Source organism: Camelus bactrianus, chromosome 9 (assembly GCF_048773025.1).
Source record: "Camelus bactrianus isolate YW-2024 breed Bactrian camel chromosome 9, ASM4877302v1, whole genome shotgun sequence".
NCBI classification, from domain to species: domain Eukaryota; kingdom Metazoa; phylum Chordata; class Mammalia; order Artiodactyla; family Camelidae; genus Camelus; species Camelus bactrianus.
In genome coordinates, this window is record NC_133547.1 from 41,681,791 (window position 1) to 41,705,645 (window position 23,855).

The 23,855-nt window shown below is 51.5% G+C and overlaps 1 protein-coding gene across 6 annotated transcripts in view; it reads right to left on the bottom strand.

Moving 5' to 3' along the window:
* Positions 1-23,855, bottom strand: part of KCND3 (potassium voltage-gated channel subfamily D member 3) — a 526,784-nt gene that overhangs the window by 171,071 nt on the left and 331,858 nt on the right. For all 6 annotated transcript variants that reach the window (XM_074370165.1, XM_074370163.1, XM_074370164.1 and 3 more), the window contains one exon: positions 19,674-20,850. In XM_074370165.1, the coding sequence (XP_074226266.1) occupies positions 19,674-20,850 (1,177 nt within the window). The remainder of the gene's footprint in view (positions 1-19,673; positions 20,851-23,855) is intronic.

Sequence of the window (23,855 nt, forward strand, 5' to 3'; positions counted from 1 at the left end):
CAAGGCCATATGCCGTGTTCTCCAGCTCTGCTATTATGCATCTTGCTTGTAATTGCTTTAGAATGACACTCATCATGTTCTATTTTATCACCCAAGACAGATCCATGGAGGGGAAGGGAAATGCACTCACACACACACACTTACAGAGGAAGCCAGACTGCATAACGGTTAGGCAGAGTGATTGTTCTGAAATTCCAAGAGCTGGACTCTGTCCACTTGCCTAAATCGAGAATGTGTTGCTTCACTGTGATTGCTTCCGCGTATCAAAGGGAGGGAACGCAACCCATGGCGGACTGCCTGGCCCAGGCTTCTGGAAGCACTTCCACATGCTCACCTGCTCCCTCTAAAGCTCGCCATAAAACCATCAGCCTTCTTTGCTGTAATTACTCAACGGACGAAGATATCTTTCCAGGAGCAAGGGGCCAGGAAAGGGAGAGATGGAGTTATTCCTCTGTATTTAAACATTCCAGATCAAGCACCCTAAGGGAAACAGCCCTCCCTTCCTGCCATCCTGGGTCTTCCTGTGACTCCCTTGCTCCAGGAGGCTCACCCCATCCACCACTTCCCACTCTCAACAGGTGGGGCCTCCTTCATTTCTAAAGGTCACAAGGGTTGGAAGCTCTCACAGGCTTCCATGAACTGAGCTGCAGACACTAAGTTCACTCCCTGACTCCTGCTCTCTGGGCTCAGTGGGGACGGGAACATCTACAGTTCCTCCCTGCCCACTTCTGGGAAAGTCGGTAAATCCAGCCAGCCAGCTGTGACAAATGAACCAAAGCATCTTCTGAGCCAGCACTGTCTCTGCCAGGTGCTCTGGGGCAGGTACGAAGTCGAACGCCAAGAGCACCCCTTCCTCAGAGCCCTGAGGGGCAGAGGTGCTTGGGTGTGACAGCCCCATGGCCAAAGGGTCCCACAGTCCTAGCAACTTCTCCCTTGCCCATCTTGGACCAAACCCCTCCATTGGGACCCACTGCTGGGACCTGCATCCTCCCCCAAGCTGGCTTCATCAGCAGACCCCAAACAAATCACCCAGCACCCTACAGTCTGGAGCTATTTAGGGCTTGAAATCTGGGCTCAGAGAAAACACAGAAAGTTTCCCAAAGCCAAAGATCCTTTCTGGCTAAGGGTGCTGATCCTCAGAGCGCTTGATAAAGCCCCACTTAGCAACCCTGAAGAGGGTAGCTCCCGGCCCTCAGCCACCTTCCAGAGAAATGGGCTCCTGCATGGGGTGGAGACACTACAGGAGCTGAAGACCAGCCAGAGCTAGGCACCCCCCCTCCCCTCTCCATAGGACTGGTCAGGCCCAGGAGGGTTCCCTGTAGCCTGCTCCCGCAGTCTAGAAGGTTATCAGATAAAAATGCTGGAAGATCCTCGGGGAAACCTGGGATCAGAGGTGGGGTGTGGGGATAAATCCCACATGGACCCCTCCAGGCTGAGATGGGGGTGAGGCTTCGCTGAAGCATCGATGGTTCCGTAGGCACACTTGACTCAACTCCAGGGGAGACACAGGTTCTCCAACCCCTGCTCATGTGAAGATGGGAAAGAGCTTCCCTCCCTGGGGACAGGAGAGAACAGAGCAGACTGCTTCCCATCAGCACTCATCCCTCTATCTTAATGAGGAGCCTGAGGGGAGCCCGGGGCCTCAGTGGTGAAGCAGGCTAGTGAGTGGTTGAGGGAACCCCATCCAAATGCCTGCTTCCCACTCTAGGGAAGGACCCCGGGTCACGCCTTGCTTCCCTACTTTCCCACCAGAGCAGTGAGGTGTCAGCCCAGGAGCCCAGGGACAGGCATGGATAGAGCAGTCCTGGGGAGGAGGCAGGTGCCAGGGACGGTGACACTCACTCTGCCCAGGGGCCTGGGCTACAGCCCAGCCTGCTTTGCTGCCCACCTGGGGCCGGCAGCCAGGATTCTGCTGGCCACAGAGGGCCGGTCCATCTGCCCTCATCACATATGCAGTGGGCATCCTCAGCTGTCCCTCCGAAAGCGAATACTGATGCCAGCAAGGCCATTGTGCTCCCAACGGCCCCTGCCACCCCCATCAGACTCAGTTGGCACGAGATTTCCTGGTCTTTGTTGAATGTGTCCAATTTCCTGACCAACTCCCTGATAAATAATCATTTCCTCGTTCACTCTGGGCAGCTCCAAGCGAGGGATGGGTGGAGGCTGGCTTGATAGGGACACTCTTTGTTTTGTTGGTGTCTGAGGGCCAGGGCTGACCTCTGCTTAGAGCAGGGGGCACAGGCTGCTCTGCAAAGGCCAGTCTCATCCCCGGCAGCTGCCAGCCGTCACCAAGCTCCCTCCTTGCTGCCGCCCCGGGCACCTCCTGTGCATCTTATCTCCACCTCCCTTCCTCCCAAAACTCTGCATCGAGGCACCCAGACAGGATGAGGATCCAACAGGATGATGGTCTAGGGAAGTGGGTATTTTAAAGGAGGCCAGAGGGAGACATTAGAAGATCTCACAGCAGGGAAAGGGAAGGGCATCAGCCGGGAAATAAAGTGATTGGGGTTCCAAGCTGCTGGTGGCTCCTAAGGGGCCGACACTGTGGCTGTCATCTCAGCTTTCTCGTGTCTAAGATACGGGGCTCCACAGAGCCCTCCCTGCCTGTGTGAGTGGTGCCCACAGAGCTGAGTCCTTGGGCAGCCACAGTCCCACTTCTCTTCTCCCTGCAGCTTCTGCCCGAGTTTTCCTGGCCCGAGTTGCTGGCACACCATCTGGTATTCCTGGGCGAGCCAAGCGTTATTTACCAGCGACGGCTCTGTTCATCTGGCCAGCCCTGCCCAGGAGCAAGGGCAGAAGAGCCCCCCCTCCAAGCCCCAGTAGTGGCTAACACTGGGCACTCACACGTGCCAGGCACTGGTCTAGGCACTGCATAGACGGCATTAGTTTTCAACCACACAGCCATCCTCATTTGCCAAAAGAGGAAACTGAGGTTCACAGGTGGAATTCTTTTTGGTCCCACCCTAAGAAAGTGGCTGAGCTGGAGATACATTCAACAAAGACCAGGAAACTCTGTGCCAACTGAGCCTGATTTGTGCCTTCTTCCTTGATCCGAATTTTAGGGTCTTTTCCTTTAGATCTGTGTCTCCCAGAGTGGTCATCTGGCCGTGCCTTTGACCTTGCTCCCCTCAGGCTGGCCAGGCTGCTAGAGGCAGGAGGTTACTCACCAGGGCTCTGCTGCCCCCACCTTACCTGGCTGCCCTGGGGGCTGAGGAGCTCCGTGCCCATCTGCATGAGGCAACCCCTTCTTGGCCGCCTGTGTACCACGGCCCACAGGCTAGGAAACTACTTGAGCATCCTTAGTTTCACCTTTACCTCTGATGCTGTCAGGGTCTCTGACAGAGGCATGGCCAGGTGACCACATTGGGAGACACAGATCTAAAGGAAAAGACCCTAAAACTCAGGTCAAGGAAAGAAGCACAAATTCAAAGGGGCTTCTCAGAGACAAAATCCAAGTTTATATGGTTGAAATTCTAGCTGTTACTAGGAGGTAGACACCAGGATAGGACAGAATGGACTCCTGCTCTTGCAGAGTCGGGAAACGGAGGGGCTCTGATTCTCCAGGACGGAGTGGGACTACCACTGCCGAGAGAGGAATCTCTAGATCAAGGTCACTAGAAAGGGTTGTTTCCTTCACCTTTCTCGCCATCACCCAGAGTGCATGGGCCCTCACTCTGACAAGGAGCATAATTACAGATGTCATTGTAGTCTGTCTGATTCATTTTCTGTGCCTGGGGACCACACCTGGTGAGCTTTTTATCACCCCAAGAGCAGGCACACACAGTCAGTACAACAGGAATGTTTGTTGAATGAATAAAGGAAATGGACGATAGAGATTCAAATCAGTATCTGCAGTTGGAGGCTTGTAATCCACCCCCAACCCTGCAAAACCTCTTCACCCTGAAAAACATTTTTGTGTAAACAGGACTACAAATCCAAGGACTGCTGTCTCTCTTTGGTTCAGGTTTCATTTTAAACAATTAAGATGAAGAAAAAAAGATTTTTAACTTGATTTTTTACAATAAAATATACATACCTTTGTGTATACACAAGCCACCCCCCCATTAAAGTTATCCTTATAACATGAATTTCATTAAATAACGCTGCCATACATGAGAGGCAGTCACATCCAAGGGCATAAGGGAGTCTTACAGATGCTGCTTGAAAGATGATGAGATTATTTTGGTATGTTCGATATATTTCACAATTTTTTAAAGTAATGATCTAAAATCTTCACTTATATGAGGTCCCTAGAGTAGTCAAATTCATAGAGACAAGAGCCCCATCAATTCTCTCTGGATTCTCCAAGAATAGAGCTACTTTTGGGGGAAAAGCTGTGGGTGGGTGAGGGCTTCATCTAAGGACCAGAAACCCCAGCCCTGGTCCACGATGATGCTTCTGTTGTGGCAAGAAGGGTCGCTTCTCCACAGGCCAACTTTCCCAGAATGGAGGGACTCGGGATGGCAAAAGGAAAGCAAGGGCCTGGAGGTTCCCCGTGTCAGCAAGGCCCAGGGTTCCACTGAGGACTCCCTCCTCCCTCCCCCTTGCTGCCAGCAGTCCTTCACATCTACATGTGCATACACACACACACACATACACACACACACACACACACACACCATGAACACAGTGCCTGTTTCTGAGTCTCTCCTCCGACTTTCACTTTGTTTCTGAAATGCTTTCCCTTTCCAACCCTCCAAGTCAACTTTCTCAGATAATTTACACACTCCTGGAAGTTTTGTCTCTTCTGTGATATCTCCAGGTCGAAGAGATCTGATGATCCCCTTGGCTCTGCCCTGTCTGGATAGGAAATGTCCCAGAGCTACATACCCCACCCCCTGTTTGGACATGATCCCCCTCATTTCATGCCGTGAAATGCACAAACCTTGCACCTGACTCACTGTCCAGTCCTGCTCGGTTTAAAGTCATTGCCTTCAGGTTGTTTGAGCCACACATGTGTGGGTGCTTCTCACTCTGAGTGAACTGGCAGGACGTGATGGAGCACAAGGGGCCAGAACCTGACGCCTGAGCCCCACTGCATGCCAGGCTCTGCTGGGAGCTGGGGGCCTAGCCCATGGCACCTGACTTTGAGGAAAAAGGGTTGCCTGTGCTTTCAAATGGTGGTGATGGGAGGGAGGGAGCCTCCCCAGGAGAAGATTCAGTAACCTGGCCCATTTCCACTCAACGCCCCCTTGGGTGCCATCACCTTGTTGCTGGCCCTTGGCCCTCGTCCTCTCTGCACATTAGAAAGAAAGCCTGGGAGATGTCCACTGCTGGAGAGAGCCCACACTCACCCTCTCCCCAGTCCTCTGTGATCATTTAATGGTTGGTTTCATTCAAATAACTCACAGTAATGTAAGCCATGCTGCCCACACTGATGCTAATAGCAATATGGAGATTCCCCTGCATTCCTCTGGGGAACTCATGTACTAAAATAATGGGAGTGGAGAAGAGTAGGGCCACTTGCAAACCAACAGGATAACAGGGGAGGAGAAATACATTGGGGATGGGGGTGGAGCGAGTAGGACACCAGCCCCGGTGGAACGTCAGTAGGGATGGGGTTGTGGGAGACCTGCAAAAGGATGGGGACTCCACCTGCCCCAGAACCCACCCGTCCATGCTGGGCAGGTCCCTGTTCATCTCAAAGCGCCTGGTGAGGAGCCATATCACTCGCGAAGCCTCCACCCTACCCCATCTGCCAGGGCTGTGCCTGAGTCACCCCAGGTCCTTGCCAGGACAGACATCCCAGGGTTTTCTTGCCACCAAGTTCCCTAGTGACTTCCCTGAAGTTCTTGCGTTCTCAATGTAACAGAACCTTCTGGGTTCTCAAAAGCCTTCATCCTGGGGTGTAGAGGAAGGAGGTCTGGATTCAGTTCACAGAGGAGGTTGTGATCACTGACTCTCCGCGAAATGGAATGCACTGCAGCCAAAAGGGTAAAACGCCCATCCCTGGATGTTCAGGCAGACCGCTGCTGTCTGCTGGGGAGGTTGCTGAAGGGAGTCCAACTCCAACTCCAAACTAGACTCCTTCTAAACCTAGGATTCGTGGGGCTTACATAGCTGTCTGATGGTCCAGGGTTAACATCTTATACCTTCCCCTCATCCGGCCCAACCAGGGAGCTGAATTCACAATCTCCTGCTCTCTCCAAACACACTACCAGGTGGCTGAGGTCTGCTGACCTGGATCTGTGTCATACAGGGTGACCATCAGGAACCCCGAAGCTCTCTTGGGGAGTCTCCAAGCAGAACCTCCTATCCCCTTTGCAGACTTGCATTTCTGATGGCCACTTTGGCCAAGGACTCCTTTCACTCTGGCCTCTTTGGAGATTAAAAAAAAAGGAATGGGCAGGTCCCCAGTCTCCCCCCAATCCCCGCCATATAGGGGCTGGTCCTCTGGGCTGTGGCTTATCCAGGCTACTGGGGCTAAGGAACAGTTTTCCTATGAAGAGGGAGAGGCTTCCAGCTTGCGAAACTTGCTAGGGGGTGAGAACTCAGGAAATTCCATCCTTCACCATTGAGAAGAGGATGTTGAGGACCAGAGAGAGGAATTGACTTGCCTAAGATCACACAGCCTGCTGAAGCTGGCCCCACAGCCCACATCTCCCGACTCCCCATTTAGTGGTCTTTCCACTGTCCTATAGAGCCCAACCCCGGAAGGCTTTGGTGAACCCACGTGAGCCAGTACAGGCATAAAACACCTAAATCAGAGCATGGACACAGCAGCCTCTGCTCCTTGGATGAGAAGCTGACCTTACATGGAAATATTGAGAAAGTCAAACACAGTGTGTGGAGGTGGGGGTGGGCACGGCATGCCACCATCTCTCTCTAAGCCCTGCCCAAACTCGGAGCACGCCCGTCAGGTAGCAGGAAAATGTTCTATTAATCAACACAACAGCCTTTTGTTGGTCCAGAGAGAAGCTTCTGCTGGAGATGGGAGGGTGGGGAGGGGAGGGGTCTTCGGCTCAGAAGACAGGGACACAGCCCTCAGGTCCAGAAATCTCACAAGAACTTCAACCCGTTTCTGGAGGCAGAAGTGAAAACAGGCCAGGGAAGAAGGGAAAAAAGAAAACACAAACGTAGGGTCACATCTGGCCAATTGGTCTCCTTCATCTCTGATGCAGAAACGGCATGAAAGAGGCTGAACGATCCAAGGATACAATGTCAGAAGAGCCAGCAGAGGGAGGGAGGGTCAGAACCCAGGAAGGAAGAGCCACACCTGGTGCTGTGATTCCTCATGGAGGGTGGGCTCAAGGTAGTGCCCATGACCCCCCAGGGGTGCCATTCCCCCCAGGAGCCTCCTCATCCCATCCCCCACCTGCTGCATCTCCTGGAACTCAGGAAAGGCTGTAGATCACTGCCAGGGGCCTACAGCTGAGGGGTGTCGCCGCCGAGGACAGGCAGCCTATGATGTTACCGGGTTCTGACAGGCTGCCTTATCAACATTGCTTCTCTCCATTCCAAAAACGTGCAGACTGGCCTTCCAGCTCTCTGCTGAGCTGAGCTGTGATCTCTCTAAGGGGCTGGGGGCAGGGGGCACTTGAAAGGCTGAGTTATGCTCCAAGGGCTGCCATGGGGGTGAGTGGGGAGGCCCCAAACCCCCAGACGTAGGACACCGGCAACAAAGGCACCGGGGAAAGATTCTCCACAGAGAGGGAGATGGCAGGAGATTCAGTTATTCTAAAAGATATTGACATAGGCTATTTACATAGTATACATATTTACAACTTCCCCTCTCCCTTCAATTTTTCTTTCTTTCTTCCTTTCTTTTTCTTTTCTTTTCTTTTTCTTTTTTTTTTTTGCATAAATTCTACTAACACTAAAATTTCCCATCTCCTTCTTTTTTGGTCTTTCCTCCTTTTCACCAGTCTGCTCCCTGCCTGTTGGGAACTCGCCCCTGGCCTGTGGATGCATGGTTCCTGTCTCTGTTGGCTCAGACGAGCCCACATCCCTTGGATCCTGCCGGCCTCAACTCCATGACTCTGATTATCACCATTCTGCATCCACTCTCCACTCTCAGGACCTCTGCCAACAGGCCTGGCACACTAGGAGACTGGGGATGCTGTGTCCTCCTTGCTCTGCCCAAGGCAGAGCCTGAGGAGGGAGACTTCTTCCAACGCCTCTCCGATGGGAATCTGGGTGCTAAGTGATAGGTTAAGAGCATTCACTGGTCAGATCAGTGCAGGTCTGAACCCCAGCTTCTCCATTCACCAGTGGCAGGATCTGAGCCGGCCTTGGTTTTCTCAGCAATAGAACACAGATAATAGTCATTTCCCTCTCCTGTGGTTAAGGGGAGGTCACCGGGAGGGTTAAATGAGGGAGTCCGTCTAAACAGTTTACAGTCGGCACAGCACCTGGAATGCCACAGACGCTCTGTAACGTGAGCTGTTAGTCACTGTGACTGCTGTTGATGAGGGACGGTGGTCCCCACGTGTCAGGGTGAACCTGTTTCTACTCATTCAGTCTCCAGCAGAGATGGCAAACAGCTGCTTCTCGCCTTCTGGATAACAACCCTAAAGAGACTCAAACGCAGCTCTTGAGTCATCGTTTCTGCGCTGGGGCCAGCCTCTCTCCGACTCCCAACCAACCGTGGACAGAGTTTTCCCTTCGGGAGAGGCTAGAGTCACTGCCCCTCGCTGGGACTTCTCATCTCTCCCCTGGGACCAGGCTGATGGCTCCATTCTCTCTCCCCTTACCAGTGTTCTCTCTTTTTTTCCCCTAGCTTTTGCTTCAACCTTTCATGCTCATTTCAGGCATTCATTTGTCGGTTGTCTGCTGCTCTTACTAGGATGCCAGCCCCAGAGAGTTTGTCTGTTCTGTTCATAAACACATCCTCAACCCCACCACACTGCCTAGCACGTGGAGACCCACAGTATTTGCTGGATAAATGATCGAAGGTAGGAATGCATTTAACTTTTCCACCACAATCTTTCAAGGACCAGCTGAAATGCCACCTCCTCCAAGAAGCCTTCCCTGATTCCTGCCTCCTCCACCTTCCCCTCACACTTTCCTGCCCTTTACTCATACTTCTTACCTCGTTGAGCCCAGAAATAAAGCTCTGTGTGCACAGGGCATCCCTGTTACTAGACTGAGGTTCCTTATGAAGCAGAGGACTCTAAAGGAATCAGAAGACCCTGGTCTGAATCCAGTAATGTACTACAGCGTGGGAGCTCTGGGAAGTTACCTACACTCTCAGTGTCTCAGTCTTCTCACACACGGGATGGGAACCCAACACCCGCCCCACAGGATTTAGTCCTTGTCCTCCTTCCTTCTTTGTAGCCCCTCATGTTAACTAGGACTGTGCCTTGCTCACAAGGACCGGCCAATGTGAATTTGCTGAATTACTGAACCATTGCTTTCCCCAGCTGCCTACCAAGGGCCCAAGAGAGATGTCATGGAGAGGGATCAGGCCAGAGGACACGGCCAGTGATGCCGGGGGTGCGTCTGACATTTCTCTCTATGGAGAAGGAGGGAACGAGTGAGACAGGCAGTGTCTGCAGTGCCCAGAAACTCTGCGCAGGGGTCTGGCCCTGCCAGGCCAGCCAGTGTCACCCACAGAGGTGGCGCCACTCTGCTCAGCATCCCCCTTGGCCGGGCACAGACGATGCTGGTCTGTGACCATTTAGACCTCATCCCCCATCCACATGCCAATGGAAGAACCCTGTTCTTCTTCTTTTTTAGCAAAGCGCATAAACCAATTTCGATTTCCTGGGTCGGTGCTGTTTATTTAATTATCGTGGTAGGAGACTAAAAAGAAAACCTTGTTTTACTCAGAAAACCATTATGACCTTTTAGCTCCAGCAGAAACCGGGTATGAAAGGGAACTTCCACAGGCCAAGAGAGGCTGAAGGGAAGCACCAGCAAAGCTGTTCACGAGGGGCACGGCCGTTCTTAGAGGGGGCAGGTGCCGGGGAAGCAGGGCCTGGGGCAGGACACGGTCCCCAGGCCCTCTCCTCTTCTCCCCCTTCATATTTTCCTGGGTGATCGCATCTATTTCCCTGCTTCAGCTGATGACTTCGAAAAGCTGCTGCTTTAGCCCCCTTCTCTCTGCTCAGCTCCAGACCCACCTTTCTGCCTGCCTGCCTGCCAGCCACTTCAAGGGCATTCTGGGTTACCTGCAAATGCCGCAGACCCACAGCCAAGTTCCTTGTCTCTACCTCCCCCTTGACCTCCTGTCCACCTGTTCCTCCTGAATGTTTGCCAGCTCTGTTATCTTTAATCACCCTGTCCTAGAGTTACAGAGTTAGTTTTGACTTCGCCTTCTCCTGGATGTCTTTGCGTTCTAGATCTTTCTCTCCTTTTTCACTGTGATTGTCCTAGGTCAGACCTTCTTTACCTCATCCCTGGATCTGTCTCCTGGCTGACGGCACTGTGTCCGAGGCCTCCCCTCCAATGTTCATCCAGAAGTCCGCTGCAGAATCAATCTTCCTAATCAGTGTGTCCCGGGGACACCTTCAGTAGCTCCCTAATGCCTACCGAATAAATCCCTTAGCCTAATAGTTTGGACCCTCAGTGTCTCTCGCAAACCTTCTGCTCCTGTTTATCTCCAGCCATGCTCCTCATACACCCTAAACGCTAACAAACCAGCATGTTAGTTAAGCTCCCCAGACACCATTTTTTTGCAGTTTACTTGGAATTCTCATTTCCACATATCAAAATCCTGCCCACTGTGGTCCATCCAACTGGAATCTCTCCTTTCCGTGAAACTAATCATTCATTCATCAGCAAATTTTTATTAAGCTCTTCCTCTGTGCCAAACACTTCTTGATCATTTCAGTGCATGCCCCCTTCTCTCCTGGTCGCTCAGATATGTACTCCAATCTCCTGCTATAAAACTTCTTAGGTACGGTGCCGAGGTCCCATTTATTTCTGTATCCCCAACAATGCCCAATAGGGTGCTTCACAGATACCAGGTGCTCAATAATATTTATTGAACTGAATCAAGATTTATGCCATCCCGGGTTTTGATATCATTTAGTTTAGTTCAATTCTCCTAGTTTTTTTTTTTTATTTTCCTGTTTAAGTATGCGTGACCAGGAAGAAGTAAAAATAACCTAATGATACTTCTCAGCAGCTATAAGCCCATAATTATGGTTAACTCTCAATTATCCAGGCCACCGGAAAAATAGCCTTGGAGAGAATCCCACATCAGAAGCATAAAAATATGATTTCCATCAGTCTTTGACATGTATTGTAGACTTTTTAAGGAGCCGATTTGCCTTTTTAATTTTGTTTGGTTGATCTGGTTGCTATTTGCTTTTAGTCTCTCAATAACTGGCTGGGCAAGAGGGATGGAAGGGGAGATAGAGGACTGGGCTGGTGGGGGGAATACAGTCCAGAAGGAAACATCCACTCTATACAACCGCGAAGGCAAGTCTGGATGATCAGAACATCACAGACGCTCAGGGTGTGTCAGCATGGCCCATGGTTTGGCCAGTTTCTCTCAGATGACTGTGACAGTAGAGATGTCCCAGCCCCCTAACAGCCCACTCTGGGTCCAGAGATAGATGTTGTTTAAAGTTGACGACAAAGTGCCTCCTGGGACTTACTCCCCCTGAATAAGGTTCTGGGATGGAGAGAGGGCTGTGCTTTCTAGTCTTGTTGGCAACATGATGATGCCTTGCTGTGCCACCGGGAACCACTGGATGCAAATCAAAGAAAATGAGATCTGCAATTTTGCACTGATAGCCAGATAATGCAGGGGGGAAAGTTCCCCTCTTCCACTTCTGAAGCAAACAAATATCACATGTGGTGATTCAGCAGCTGCATTAGTTGGGGAAAATTGATGCACATTTCATGTGTCAGGGAGCTGAATCCCAGAGAATGGAGCCAGCCTCCCAGAAAATGGTTTCTTTATATAGTTCCATCCATTTATTGTTTGATTGGACTTTCTGTATATTAAATTCAAGCTGTTACTGCCGCTCATGGGTATTATGATGCGTTGGCTCGGTGGGAAATAATGAAGGTGATGGGATTTTACAGCATCGCATTACAAAGGAGGCGTCCCCTGCCTCATCCATCTCTCCATCAACTAGCTTGTGTGTGAGGTGGCACTTATATTAAAACGATTTTTCTGATTCAGTTTAATGACTCTCATTCGAGTCCTGACACCCGGAATATGATTACACAGGCTAGATGCAATCTCCCTCTATGCAGCCGTGGTCAGCAAAGGCTGAGTTCTCTTCCCTCCCCGCTCCCCCTCCCGATTCCACCTCTCATTTGCATTGAGCTGGGTGGCGAGCAGTGGGGCAGGGAGAACAGCCCTTCTTTCTGGCCTGAGAAAAGCACTCTGGACAGAGGCAGGAGCGCTGGCCTGGAGACCATGATAACTGAGCCTCCAGGCTAAGAACTTGGAGCACTTGGTAACTCCTTCCTCCTGGTCACAAACAAGTGCCCATTCAAAGCTGGTTTGAATTCACTACTATATACTCCTCCCAAAAGAGATTGCTAAAAGCCTGGGTCCTAATTCCCAGGAAAGAAAAACTGACTTATCACAGAGGATGAACACTTAAGATGTGAATAGACTGTCAGTTTCCTGGAGAGGACTGGTTGTGTTCAGGGCCACATGCGGATGGGAGGACTCCACAAAGAAGCTCCAGAGAGAAGTTCCGAGCCATGACAATGTGTGGCCAAGAGCCCCAGGTGGCCTGGGGCAGGAGCTCCCTCCTGGGTGAGAGAAATAAAAATTCCCCGTGTAATTACCGGAGGGGCTCTGCCCCTCCCTTGAGGAGAGGGAGGGCGGGGCTGCCTCTTACTTACACTACTTTCAGGCAGAATAATTGCTGCTCCTCAGGAAGAATCATGTTTGTGTTTACGGGTGTGTTTACAGAGAGAAACTCAAACAAAACCAAACAGAGAGAGATTGATTTTGAGAGATTCCAGAAGAGAGCTGTGAACTGGGCATCAGTGCTGACATCCCTTTCAGAAAACTGCAGCAACCTCAATTACTAGATCGGATGACCAACCTCATGTGGTGCCCCTGGTGTGAAGAACCCCAAAGGCTCCCGTCCCACCCGTGGGACTTCATCTCTCCCTCCTGTGCAACCCGGCAGCCCTCCGCCCGCCCTTCTGTGTCAGCAGCCGCTGACTTGGAGACTGGCCTCTCCGTTTCCGGTTCTGAGACTGTCCCCACATGGTGGTGAGCACTGTGCCCAGCCCTTGGCAGGTGCTGGGTCAGTGCCGCCTGGGTGGAAGGCAACCTCAGTCAGGTGCAGACGCTCCCGCTGATGGCCAGCCCAGCCCAGCCCTGCTCTCAGACGACCGTGCTTCAGCTGATGCTCTAGGGCTTGTCCATTTCAGGCAGGAGTCTGGGAGCCATCCGTCAGGGCCTTGAGCCCTCTTCAACAGTGAAAGTCATTAGACTGTGTCTCTCAGGCCAGTTCTCTGCTGTGGAAGCTGGTGAGGCTTTCAGCTGGCAGGCTGGGGGCGGGACCAGCCCGTGTTTCATGATGCCTCTACCTTCAAATATATGCAGAATCTCTCCCTTCTCTCATCTCCTTGGCCACCACCCTCAGTCCCAGTCAACATCACTTGCCCAGGTCATTGTGGGAGCTTCTCCTCTACAGTGTATTCACTACCCAGTACCTGGAGTGGGCCTTGTAAAACATGAGTCAGGTCTACTCAAATTTCACCATGGCTTCCTATTCCCAGCAGCTCAGTAAAAGACAAAGGGCCAAGTCCTTGTGGTGATCCGGGTGATCACGAGGGCTTTGCCTAAGCTGCGTCCCTGTTACCTGCCCCCTGCTCTCGTGGCTTGACCATTAGCACCTTCTCGCTAGTCCAAGAAGAGTGCACCAAGGCCCCTCCTGCCCGACAGCCTTTCCATTCATTGTTCCCTCTGCTGGGAACGCTCTTCCCCAAGAAACCCGCATTCCTTCAGGTCTCTGCTCAGATATAATCTTATCTGAGAGGCCCATCTGGATTCAAGGCCCATTTCCCTTGCTCACCACGTGCTCACACTCAGCACCCCCAATTTATCACATCACACTTCATTCTTCACTGCAGCATGAACTGCTGTCTGATAGGATGTATTTATTTATTTTTAATTTATTCATTTATCTATGTACTGTCTGGTTTCCTCCACTAGAATGTAAGCCCCTGAAGATCAGGGACTGTTTTCTCTGCAGTATTCCCAGGGTCTAATTGCTACTCAGATATCTGCTGAGTACATCATTGAATGGAGGGAAACCTCACGGGTGGGGGGCTTATCTATGGCTGCCTTTCTGTTCCTTCCTGGCCCCAGAGTCTGCAGTGGGTAGTTTTGCCAAGTAGCCAAAAATAGTGAAGGTCAAGGGTTTAAACTTCCCTTCCAAGAAAGCCCCAACTCTGCTTAGGCTGATGTCAGAACTAGAGAATGCCCTGCTTGGCTTCTCCATCTCCACCCTCCCCACAAATATCCTGTCTAATTTGACAATATAGCAAACATTTAGACAGCATTTTCATTGGTTTTCACAATGGGCAGGAGATGGTTAGCAAGTGAGAAAACTGAAGACAGGTAAGCTGGGGTACAAACAGATATGTATGGAGGCCTAATACATCAGTCCCTGTGCTAGGCATAGATCATACAATGATCTTTGGGATAGACAGCTGCCCTTGAAGAGCTGATATCCTGGGGAAAAGACACATAAACAAGGCCAATAAAATGTGGCAATTGATAAGACAGGTATGCAGGAGCTGCCACGGGAGGCAGGAGGAGGGGCACATAGCTCCTGGAGGGCTGGGAAGGCTTCCTGGAGGAGACGCTACAGAGCTATTTGGAAGGATGATGGGAGTTAGCCAGACACAGAGCAGAGTGAGGGGTAGTCTCTGGACTGATAGAAAGAGTGTGAGTTAAGGCCTCTTTTATAACCCTTGGTCTACTGCTCTTCTCACCCACTCTTGATTCAAAGGAAGAGAATTGAGTCTCATTCAATTCATTTTGTCTGTACCTTCCGCAGGGCTGACAGGCAATCAGAGCACCTATGTATTCTCAGAGCCTACCATGCTGCCTGGCCCATAGAAAGAACTCAATAAATGCTGAGTGAAGGAACAATTCCCTGTAGAGATACAGGTCTCTACCCTCTCTTAGGAGTTTCAGCACCAGAGAACTGTTGGTTAAGAGATGTCAAACCCAAGAAAGACCCTGAGGTCATTTGTTTCCAGTAAGTGCATTATGATCAGATTCCACAGGGCAGGGACCCCCCACCATCCAGGTGGGCCCTGTTGGCCAGTGTCCCATACCAAGGTACATGGAAGTCGGGAGGATGGTTGGTGGGTCCCAGAGACAGTGGATGACGATGCAGCCAGAATTTCGGAAACTAAAGGGTTAACAAAACCACACCTCCCATGGGCCCCCCTGGGGGAGCCTGATCAAGCAGCCCATTCTGTGGAGTGCCGGCATTGATCTCTCAAGTCTGGCTTCCAGTCTCCAGAAATCTCAGGCAGGCCCCTTCCAGGATTCTGTTTTAAAGGGAAATGCAAATCACCTGGAGGCTGCTTCTTGCTTGGAAGAAGTAAAAATCGATTCTGTTTTCATTAAAGTGATTTTTGGACACTGTCAAAAGCTCTCTCATCTCAGGGCACGGGGTGACAGATAGGCTGCCGGTCTCAATTACATAACCAGGCCAACCGGGTAGCAGCTGGTAGTCTCATCAGGAGCAACACTGCTCCGAGCCCTTCCCAAGCCCAGTTCCCCCTCCCTAAGATATCCCAGGCCACCTCATCCCCACCAGGCCTGGAGCTGGCCCTCAATCGCACACGCCGTGGATTCTTGCTCCCAAAGCTTCCCTCTCGCCTGCTGCCCTCTTCCCCACACGAGCATCACCCCCCAACTCAGGCAGTCCGCCCAATGGTGACGCCAAGCAAAGTCAAAACAAAACTAAGGCAAATCTGCTTTGAAAAAGTCTATGGCATCTAGCACATTCCAAAAGTAGATGTGTTGGTCTTATTGAATATTGGGAGTTCTGCATTATCCCTTCCCTCTGTTAAGATAATTGAGGATTTATTTTATTTATAGCATCAATTATGAGCACGGAAATTAATCCTTTAATGGTGAATTTGGGAGCTCAACTGTCAAGGTGGCCCAAGGGAACCCTAGGTCAGGCACAGGGGTCCTTCCCATCAGCACAGGAATCTGCAAAGAAAAGCCACCCTCAAGTTCTGGTGGCAGCTGGGCTGTTATTGTTCTATATGCTTAAAATATTTTTAGGAATTAAACAAATGGGAATAATTGGCACCAGGAGCTCCCTCCGTGGAGGACACCTGAGTAACTCATCAGTGGGTCCAGGGAAGGCAGGCAGAGGTGGCAACCAGAGCAGGAAGGAAGAGCAAACTCCTTCACTGGGCACGTCAGCCCTCGGCCAGGCAGACAGCTCTGCCCTGCAAAAGAGCTCAAGACAGTCTCCCCAGACTGGAAACAGGAAGTCAGGAAAGGTTTGGGTGGGGAGGATCTGGAGACAGGAAGAACTAAGAGTCTGCTGGGTGTTATTGGAAGCAACCAGACAGAACGTGGAAAGTGGTAGAACATTGGCCCTTGGTATCGCAACAGACACTTGGGGCTCAAATGCTGGCAAAGAGCAAGCAAAAGACAGGCTTTTTGGATGGTTGAACAAGCCTACAACTAGCCAGTGAATATGCTTAGGACAGAAACCAGCCAGAGGAAAGGAAAGGTTTCCAGGGTCGGGTGGGTAAGACCTCTAATACGGACTGGAAGACTCCAGCAAGGCTGCAGAGCATCCCCTGGGGTGAACCAGACACCAGTTGAAGGCTGCCCTCCTCTCTTACTGGAGCCAGGGCTGGGGCAAACACAAATCTTGCGACCACCCTGGAGAGCGGACAGGAGGGTCTGGAAGGAGACTGAGAACAGTTTCAGACCAGTAAATGGTAAAGGAGCCCCAATCACATTGACCCACCCATTTAAAAGTGTTTTGCCAACCACCTGCTCTGTGTAGCCAGTGAGCCTGGTAATGGTTCAAACTGCAACTAAGGTCAAAGTCAAAGTGGCCCAATCCACCACTGGGTGATACTGGCCAGGGTGGAGAGGAAGAAAAAGTCTGCTTTCCCATTACTTAACTGAGGTGAAGGAAGACGCGATTAAAGGCTTCTTTTCTTGCCCATGAGTTTCTCCTCCCTGAGGCCAGACATCCTGATGCATGGGGAAGGGAAGGACCCATAGTGCCCGCAGTGCAGGGAACCTGCTTCTCCCCACGTGGGCATCCTGCCCTTCCCCTTTGCCTTACTCTCTGGCAGAGTCCTCTTGCTTCGCACCTCCCCCATCTCCAAAAAGTTAATGCGAGGCCACGACTGTCCACCTGCTAACACTGGACCTGACCTTGCTCTACAGAGTTAATGCGAAAGGAAGTCAGTGGTCTCCCCAGTGACAGTAAAACTCTGTACCTGTCTATGAAAGCAGCCATTAATTTCCAAGGCAGAACTTAAACTGGCCAGAATGTAGTGTTTTATTAATAAATTCCCTGTGTGCCTGGTATGGTGCCTATAATGTTCACTGCACTAATGCTTTCTTTCTTGAATAGAGATCTGACTAGAATGGACTACGACACACTGAGGCCATAATAGGAAAAAAAATAACTCCGAAGGTCTGATTTCTACCTATGGGCCCTGATGGTCTGGGAACAAGTGGAGTGGGGAGTGAAAAGAGAAAAGGCACCGAAGACAGCCAGACTGGTATTTGAAATGCAGCACTGCCCCTTAGCAGCGGTGTGACTACAGACATGTACTTAACCTCTCTGAGACTTGCCTGCTGCATCTTCAAAGTTGGATAGAATTTCTCCTACCTTGCAAGGCTGTTGTGAAGCTTTAAAGAGATAACATATACAAAGTGCTCAGCACACGGCTGACACATGATAGACACACATACACTGTTAATCGACTAATAAAAAGTAATGGGCAGGTCGGTCCATTGATCTCCTCTGAAACAGTCCCATTTTAACCCTGACACCCATCTGTCTGCCCTAGTTTCTCCCCATGGCACTCGTGAGGCCTCACTCTGGTGTCATGAGTCCCACTGAGGGGCACTTGAGGGCACTGGACAGTCAGAGCCACGTCAAAGCATGCCCGTGGCGGTCCTGGCCACAGGAGAGGTCCCCTTCGGGGAAGCAAAGGGATGGCCAGGTTAGCACAAACGCAGCAAACACGCCTCCTCCTGACGCGTGGCCAGCTCTCTGGCCCATTTTATCCCTGTGCCAGGAAGCCACATCTGCCCCCTGGGCCAAGATAGACAAGGTCAAATGACCATTCTTGCCCACTCTGGGTGGAAGCAGCTATGTGAAGGCTGCGTGTTACTGGAGAGGGAGAAAGGGGCAGGGTGGCCTCTGTCAGGCAGACAAGAGGTCAAGGGAACGCCCCCATCACATGTGGCCTTCCCAAATGGGCAATGACACCCCTTGCTCTCCCTCTTGCTACTCTCTCCCATGTGGCAGAATGACAAATGTAATCATTTTAAAAGGTCCCGTCACCTGCTCAGTCATTCCCAATAAGCACACGCAGCACTATGGAAAAACCGATACCAGCGCCACAGCGTTTCAGCCAGGAAAAAAAAAATCAAATCGCTAGGACGCCACCAACCGAATTGTCAAACACCAAATAAAAAGCTTCATGAATTTACCATCAGCAATGTAACGCTTCCTGGCCTAAGTAAATATAGACCCAGCTTATGAATTGAGAAGGGATTTTTGCACTAGCCTCAGTGACTTCCAACAGCAGAAGCAGCAACCCCTAAGAAATCCACATCTCCATAAAGCTGCCTTCGTTGGCTCTAATTCCGTTAGGGTAGAGGTTGTAATCTCCTTCCTGAGCCCCCTTCCTCTGATGGAAAGCTTTGCATCCCAGCACCATAAATACATTTTGGTGACCTCAGCTAGAGAGGGGACCTCTGGGAGATGGAAGAGACAGAGTCACCCATGACCTCGCCAAGCGCCTGTCCCTCTCTCTCCTGATATTGCTGCTACTGTGTCTGACCACATGATCTATTCAGACCGTCTCACAATCGCTCAGGTAGGTCAAATCATTCAATCAACAGAGCCAGGCTGAGAAAGCAAGCCTGCTGCTCCTTCAGCGAGAAAAAACAAATCAGGTGCCCCACTTTGCAGAAAACCCAAGTTCAGAGTCACTCAGAGGAAGTCTGCTCCAAGCTGCTGAACCCTTGAGCATTTGTGGCAGCAGAAAAGAAAAGTAAGGCAAAAGCTGAAACAGCCTGCACATATACTACAGAGAAGAAATACAGGAAGGATCCAAAAAAGCATGTTCTAGGTATCTTCAGTTAATGGAAATAAGCATCCCCTTACAACACTCACTGAACTTCTCACAGCCTTCTTCCTTCCTACTGCCTTGTTTTCTTCCCCACGGCAGCCCTTACAAGCACAGATGCAGATAAGAAGACAGCAATCACCACTCCCCCCTCCCCCACCACACACACACACAGAATGCATGGCTGAAAAAAGAAATGGTGACAATTTTCCCTGTTTTACAAAACACACACCCCACCCCTAAAAGAAAACTCGGAGCAATCTGTCGTCCCCAAACAAATCACTCATGTGCTTTCCTCTTCTGATGAGCAACTTCCCTTGCTCCTACAACTGGGGGGAAGCGACTCTATCCTCCTCTGCCCAATCCTGATAGCATCCAAGGCATCACCATCAATGCAAACTCTGCCCTTCTCCATACCACCAGCACAAACTTACCCCAGTGTGGTCATGGTGACAATGGTGTACCAAAAAGAGGCGGGGATGCTCGTGAACTTGCTGGCAGAGGAGCCCTTCTCAGCATAAAACATCACAGTGGCAAAGATGATGATGGCCATGGTGAGGGAGAAGAGGAGAAAGCCGAGCTCGGAGGCACAGCTCTTCAGGGTGTAGCCCAGGATCCGCAAGCCCTGCGAGTGGCGGGAGAACTTGAAGATCCTGAAGACGCGGAAGACCCGGAGCGTGACAAAGGCGCCGGACACGTCCTCATTGTTGGTCATGACCAGGCCGATGTAATAGGGCATGATGGCCACAACGTCGATGATGCTCATCACGCTGCGGATGAAGCGGTAGCGGCTGGGCGCCGCGAAGAGCCGGAGGAGGTACTCCACCGTGAAGATCATGACGCAGGCGGTGTCCAAGCAAAAGAAGGCCACGGAGTAGCGCTCGCCGCAAGGCAGCTCCTTGCTCCCGGGCACCGTGCCGCAGGGCACCGTCTCCACCACGTTGGTGATGACCGAGACGGCGATGAAGAAGCCAGTCACGTAGTAGAAGACCAAGGCCAGCGTGCTGGTGTGCGGGTTCTCGAAGGCCCGCCACATGGTCTGCCGGAAGCTGAGCGAGGGCATGGACTCCTGGTTGTTCTCCGAGTCGTTGTCGTCCATGAGCCGCTCAGCGTTCTCCCTCTTGCGGTCCTTGTACTCCTCGTAACAGCAGTCTCCAATGATCTCGGGCAGGATGCCGTAGAAAGCCAGCTCATCGTCGTAGGCGGAGATGCACTCATAGCGCGGGTAGTGCAGCTTGCCCGTGCGGTAGAAGTTGAGGACGCAGCGGAACACTTCTGGGTCCCGGTCGAAAAAGTACTCCTTAGTGTCCTCGTTGAAGAAGAACTCCTTCTCCGTGCTGCCCAGCAGCGTGTCCGGGTAGCGCTCCAGCGTGGTCCGCCAGGTCTGGAACCTCCGCCCGCTCACATTGAGGACGATCAGTTCATCCTGCCGCTTGTTCTTGTCGGCCGGGGCCAGGGGCATGGGGCAGTTGGCCACCGGCATCCATCCGATGGCCGCAGCCCGTGCGAAAGGCAGCCAGGCTGCAACTCCGGCCGCCATGGTGACTCCAGCTCTCGGGCGGCCACTGCGCAGCCACTCTGCACACCAGCTTGGAGTTAGTTCAGCGACCCCTGGAGACAGGAGGAGAGAGTGGAGAACCGGTGAGTCCAAGGTGGATGCCCAGGTGGGAAATGGGACACAGGGATGGGTCATTGGTAAGTGAAAAGTCTCCAAGGCAAATTAGTGGAACTGAAGTCACCAAAGAGAGGGGACTTGATTGTTTTCCCTTCCCTGGCGGGGAGAGCCCCAAGCACCAGGGCAATGCAGCCGGTGGGATCACCAGATGTTGCTGACTGCCTGACAAATTGTCAGGTTCCAAGAGGGCTCAGGAGCATTTGGAGGGAAAGCCTCTTTAGCAGAAAGATCTGGGAAGACGTGGGTAATAATCAGCTCTGAAAGGTTACGGCGTTATTTACGAATATAAATTGGGAGAGGGTAAATGAGTTCTCATTAAACGAATTTAAAAGTGGGATAAACAGCTAATTTTTATTTCTCTCTTCACCCGCTAGGGTAATCAGGAATGGGGTGTGGATGAGGGAAATCAGGTAAACACATCCTTTCTACTCCTCACTGGTGGGAAGGCTAGAGTTGACCAGGTCTGTAAAATTCTCTGAGATGGCGCGTGACCACAGTAAACCCAGGGCTTGGTGAAGCTCTGTCCCCATGTCCCATGGAGAAGGCGGACCCTGGTGGAATGCTACTCTCTGGGACACCTGGCAACCTCACATCCGCTCACACCCGCAGAGCCATGACAGAAAGATACAGGAGAGGCTGTGAGGCTAAGGTTCCTCCCCTACCTTGTAAAGGACTCTTGATTCTTGGTTCACCTGTCTTCCATGCATTGTCCCTCTCCCTCCCAGAGGAGGCTGATCCACACTTCTCACCATCTCCAGATTCCTCGCCTCCCATCTCCATCTGCCCACCATCCATAACTCCCTCGGGTTATGTAACAATACTCTTTCCCACGCCAGCCTCTTTCACCTGGCCTCACTCCACCCTCAGAGATTCCTCCAGAGTTGGGCTACCTTGGCACCCTTCACCCACAGCTCTCTCAACCACGCTGTGCGCGCACTTTCCATCACCTGCATCGATGGAAGGAACAATGGCCTGGAGAATTATATTTGGTTTTGGGAAACAGATTTACCTTCCCAAATCTGGCTTTTTAAAGACGATAGTGAAATGACTCTGCAGTCCCCAAATGTACACCATCTGTGGGGAGACAGGTGGTGACACAGAAACACACGTAACAGCAACGGGAAATTGTTTGGGGTTGACACACTCATTTTCACAAAGCCTAAACTGATCATGCAGAACCAATCCTGACTCAGAGTTATTTGGACTCTCTGGAATTCCATTGGTTTAAATAAATGAGCCAGAGGTGAATCTTGCTGTGGGATTGGATCGTCACCTTCCCTTGTAAACTTGCTTCCTTCACCTGATCCCCCAACTCTTTTGAAGTCTTCCAGATCTTGGCCTCCTCTCACTCCTGGGCCACAGTGGGCTTTCCCATCTGGATGCCTCTGAAACTGGACAGGTTTAAGCCGAGTCTACCTCCTTGCAAAGAGCTGCTCTCTACTGTTTGCTCATGGCATCCCTAACCCCGGGCCTGTTGCCTTGGCCGTCATTCTCAGTGCAACCCAGAGAGTTGCTGAATAGTGAGACAGTAGCTCTACTGCCCTCATTAAGGCCCCACTTCCCCCAGGCGGCCTCTCTACTGGCCTGTTTGTCTCTCATCTCCCCCACCCCAACCCCTGTTTCTCCTCTTCCCAATAAATCCATTCTGCTCAGAGTAATCTCCCTAAAACAAGATTTTCCCACAGTCTACAAAATCAAGTGCAAACTCTGTGGCCCAGTATTCTGGCATTTCTACAAACGGATCCTGGCTTATTCCGGACCGGTGTCCCATGCGCCCAGCCTAGACCACAGACCGGCTCACACGCTTGGGGTGGGGGTCTGTCTGCGGGCACTCTGCATTCTGTTGGGGATACTCCTCCCCTTCACCCAGCCCTCCTCTCAGAATCCCCTCTACTCCTCGTCCTCTCTGCGATGCACCCCCCTCCCCACGCTGAAATTCTCTCCTCTTTTGAGCTCTCAGCGCTTTGTTGGCCCCTCTTCTCTAGTGACAGGACACTTTCCATGTGTCTTATTAATAATCTCGGCCCACAGTAATTGAGCACTTACTCTATGCCAGGCACTGCACTGATTGTCTCCTGGGGATCATCTCATGTCATCCTCACGGCAACCCTAGGAAGAAGTCTGAAATTCAACAACCTGCCAGCCGGCAAGGGCCAGAACAGGAATCCCCCCAACCCTAGGTGGTCTGACCCTCACACCACCTGCCCTGAGGCACCGTGCTCCACTGCTTCTCACGGGCTTCCTGCAAGAAGAGTAGTAGCTGATGTTGCTGATGAGAGACAAGCAGGCTCAGTACCACATTCTTACGTGGACCACCTCAATCGACCCCACCTGCAAACCTAGGGCACAGACTGCCCCACCCCCACCTTGCAGATGAGGAAGATGAAGCCTGAGGCAGTATAACTGGCTAAAGGATGTCATAAGTAGGCAGAGAGATTTAAATCCAGGCAGTCTCAATGTGGAGTTCAAGAGTACAGCCAGGTCTCTTCCCTGCTTTCCCCATCCCACCCTAAGCTCCTTAAGAATAAAGGCCATGATGCCTTAATTTTTATATAATAACTCAGGAGGCAGCACAGGGCACTGCATCAGTAGGTGCACAACCTCCTGATGGTAGGCGGGAACCCGGATTTTACAGATGTCCTTTGCAGTCCCTTGATTTTACACCACGCCTTGCCTTCCAGGGGTTTTCAAGGGTAGGCTTTTTCTCTCCACACACTCAGTAAACACAGAAGACAGATCTGAATCAAAAGAACCCAGTTTAAGTGCTTCTGACTCACTGCGGTTCTCTGGTGAGTTTTCCCAAGGAGCCAATCTCTGCCTCAGTTTCCCATCCATATGCTAAGGAGTATATTCTGAGGCTCCTCTGCCGTAAAGGGAGGTTGATTCAGGTGCCGCAGGGGACATCAGGAATGACGATGACATTCCTTGTAAATGTCAGCAC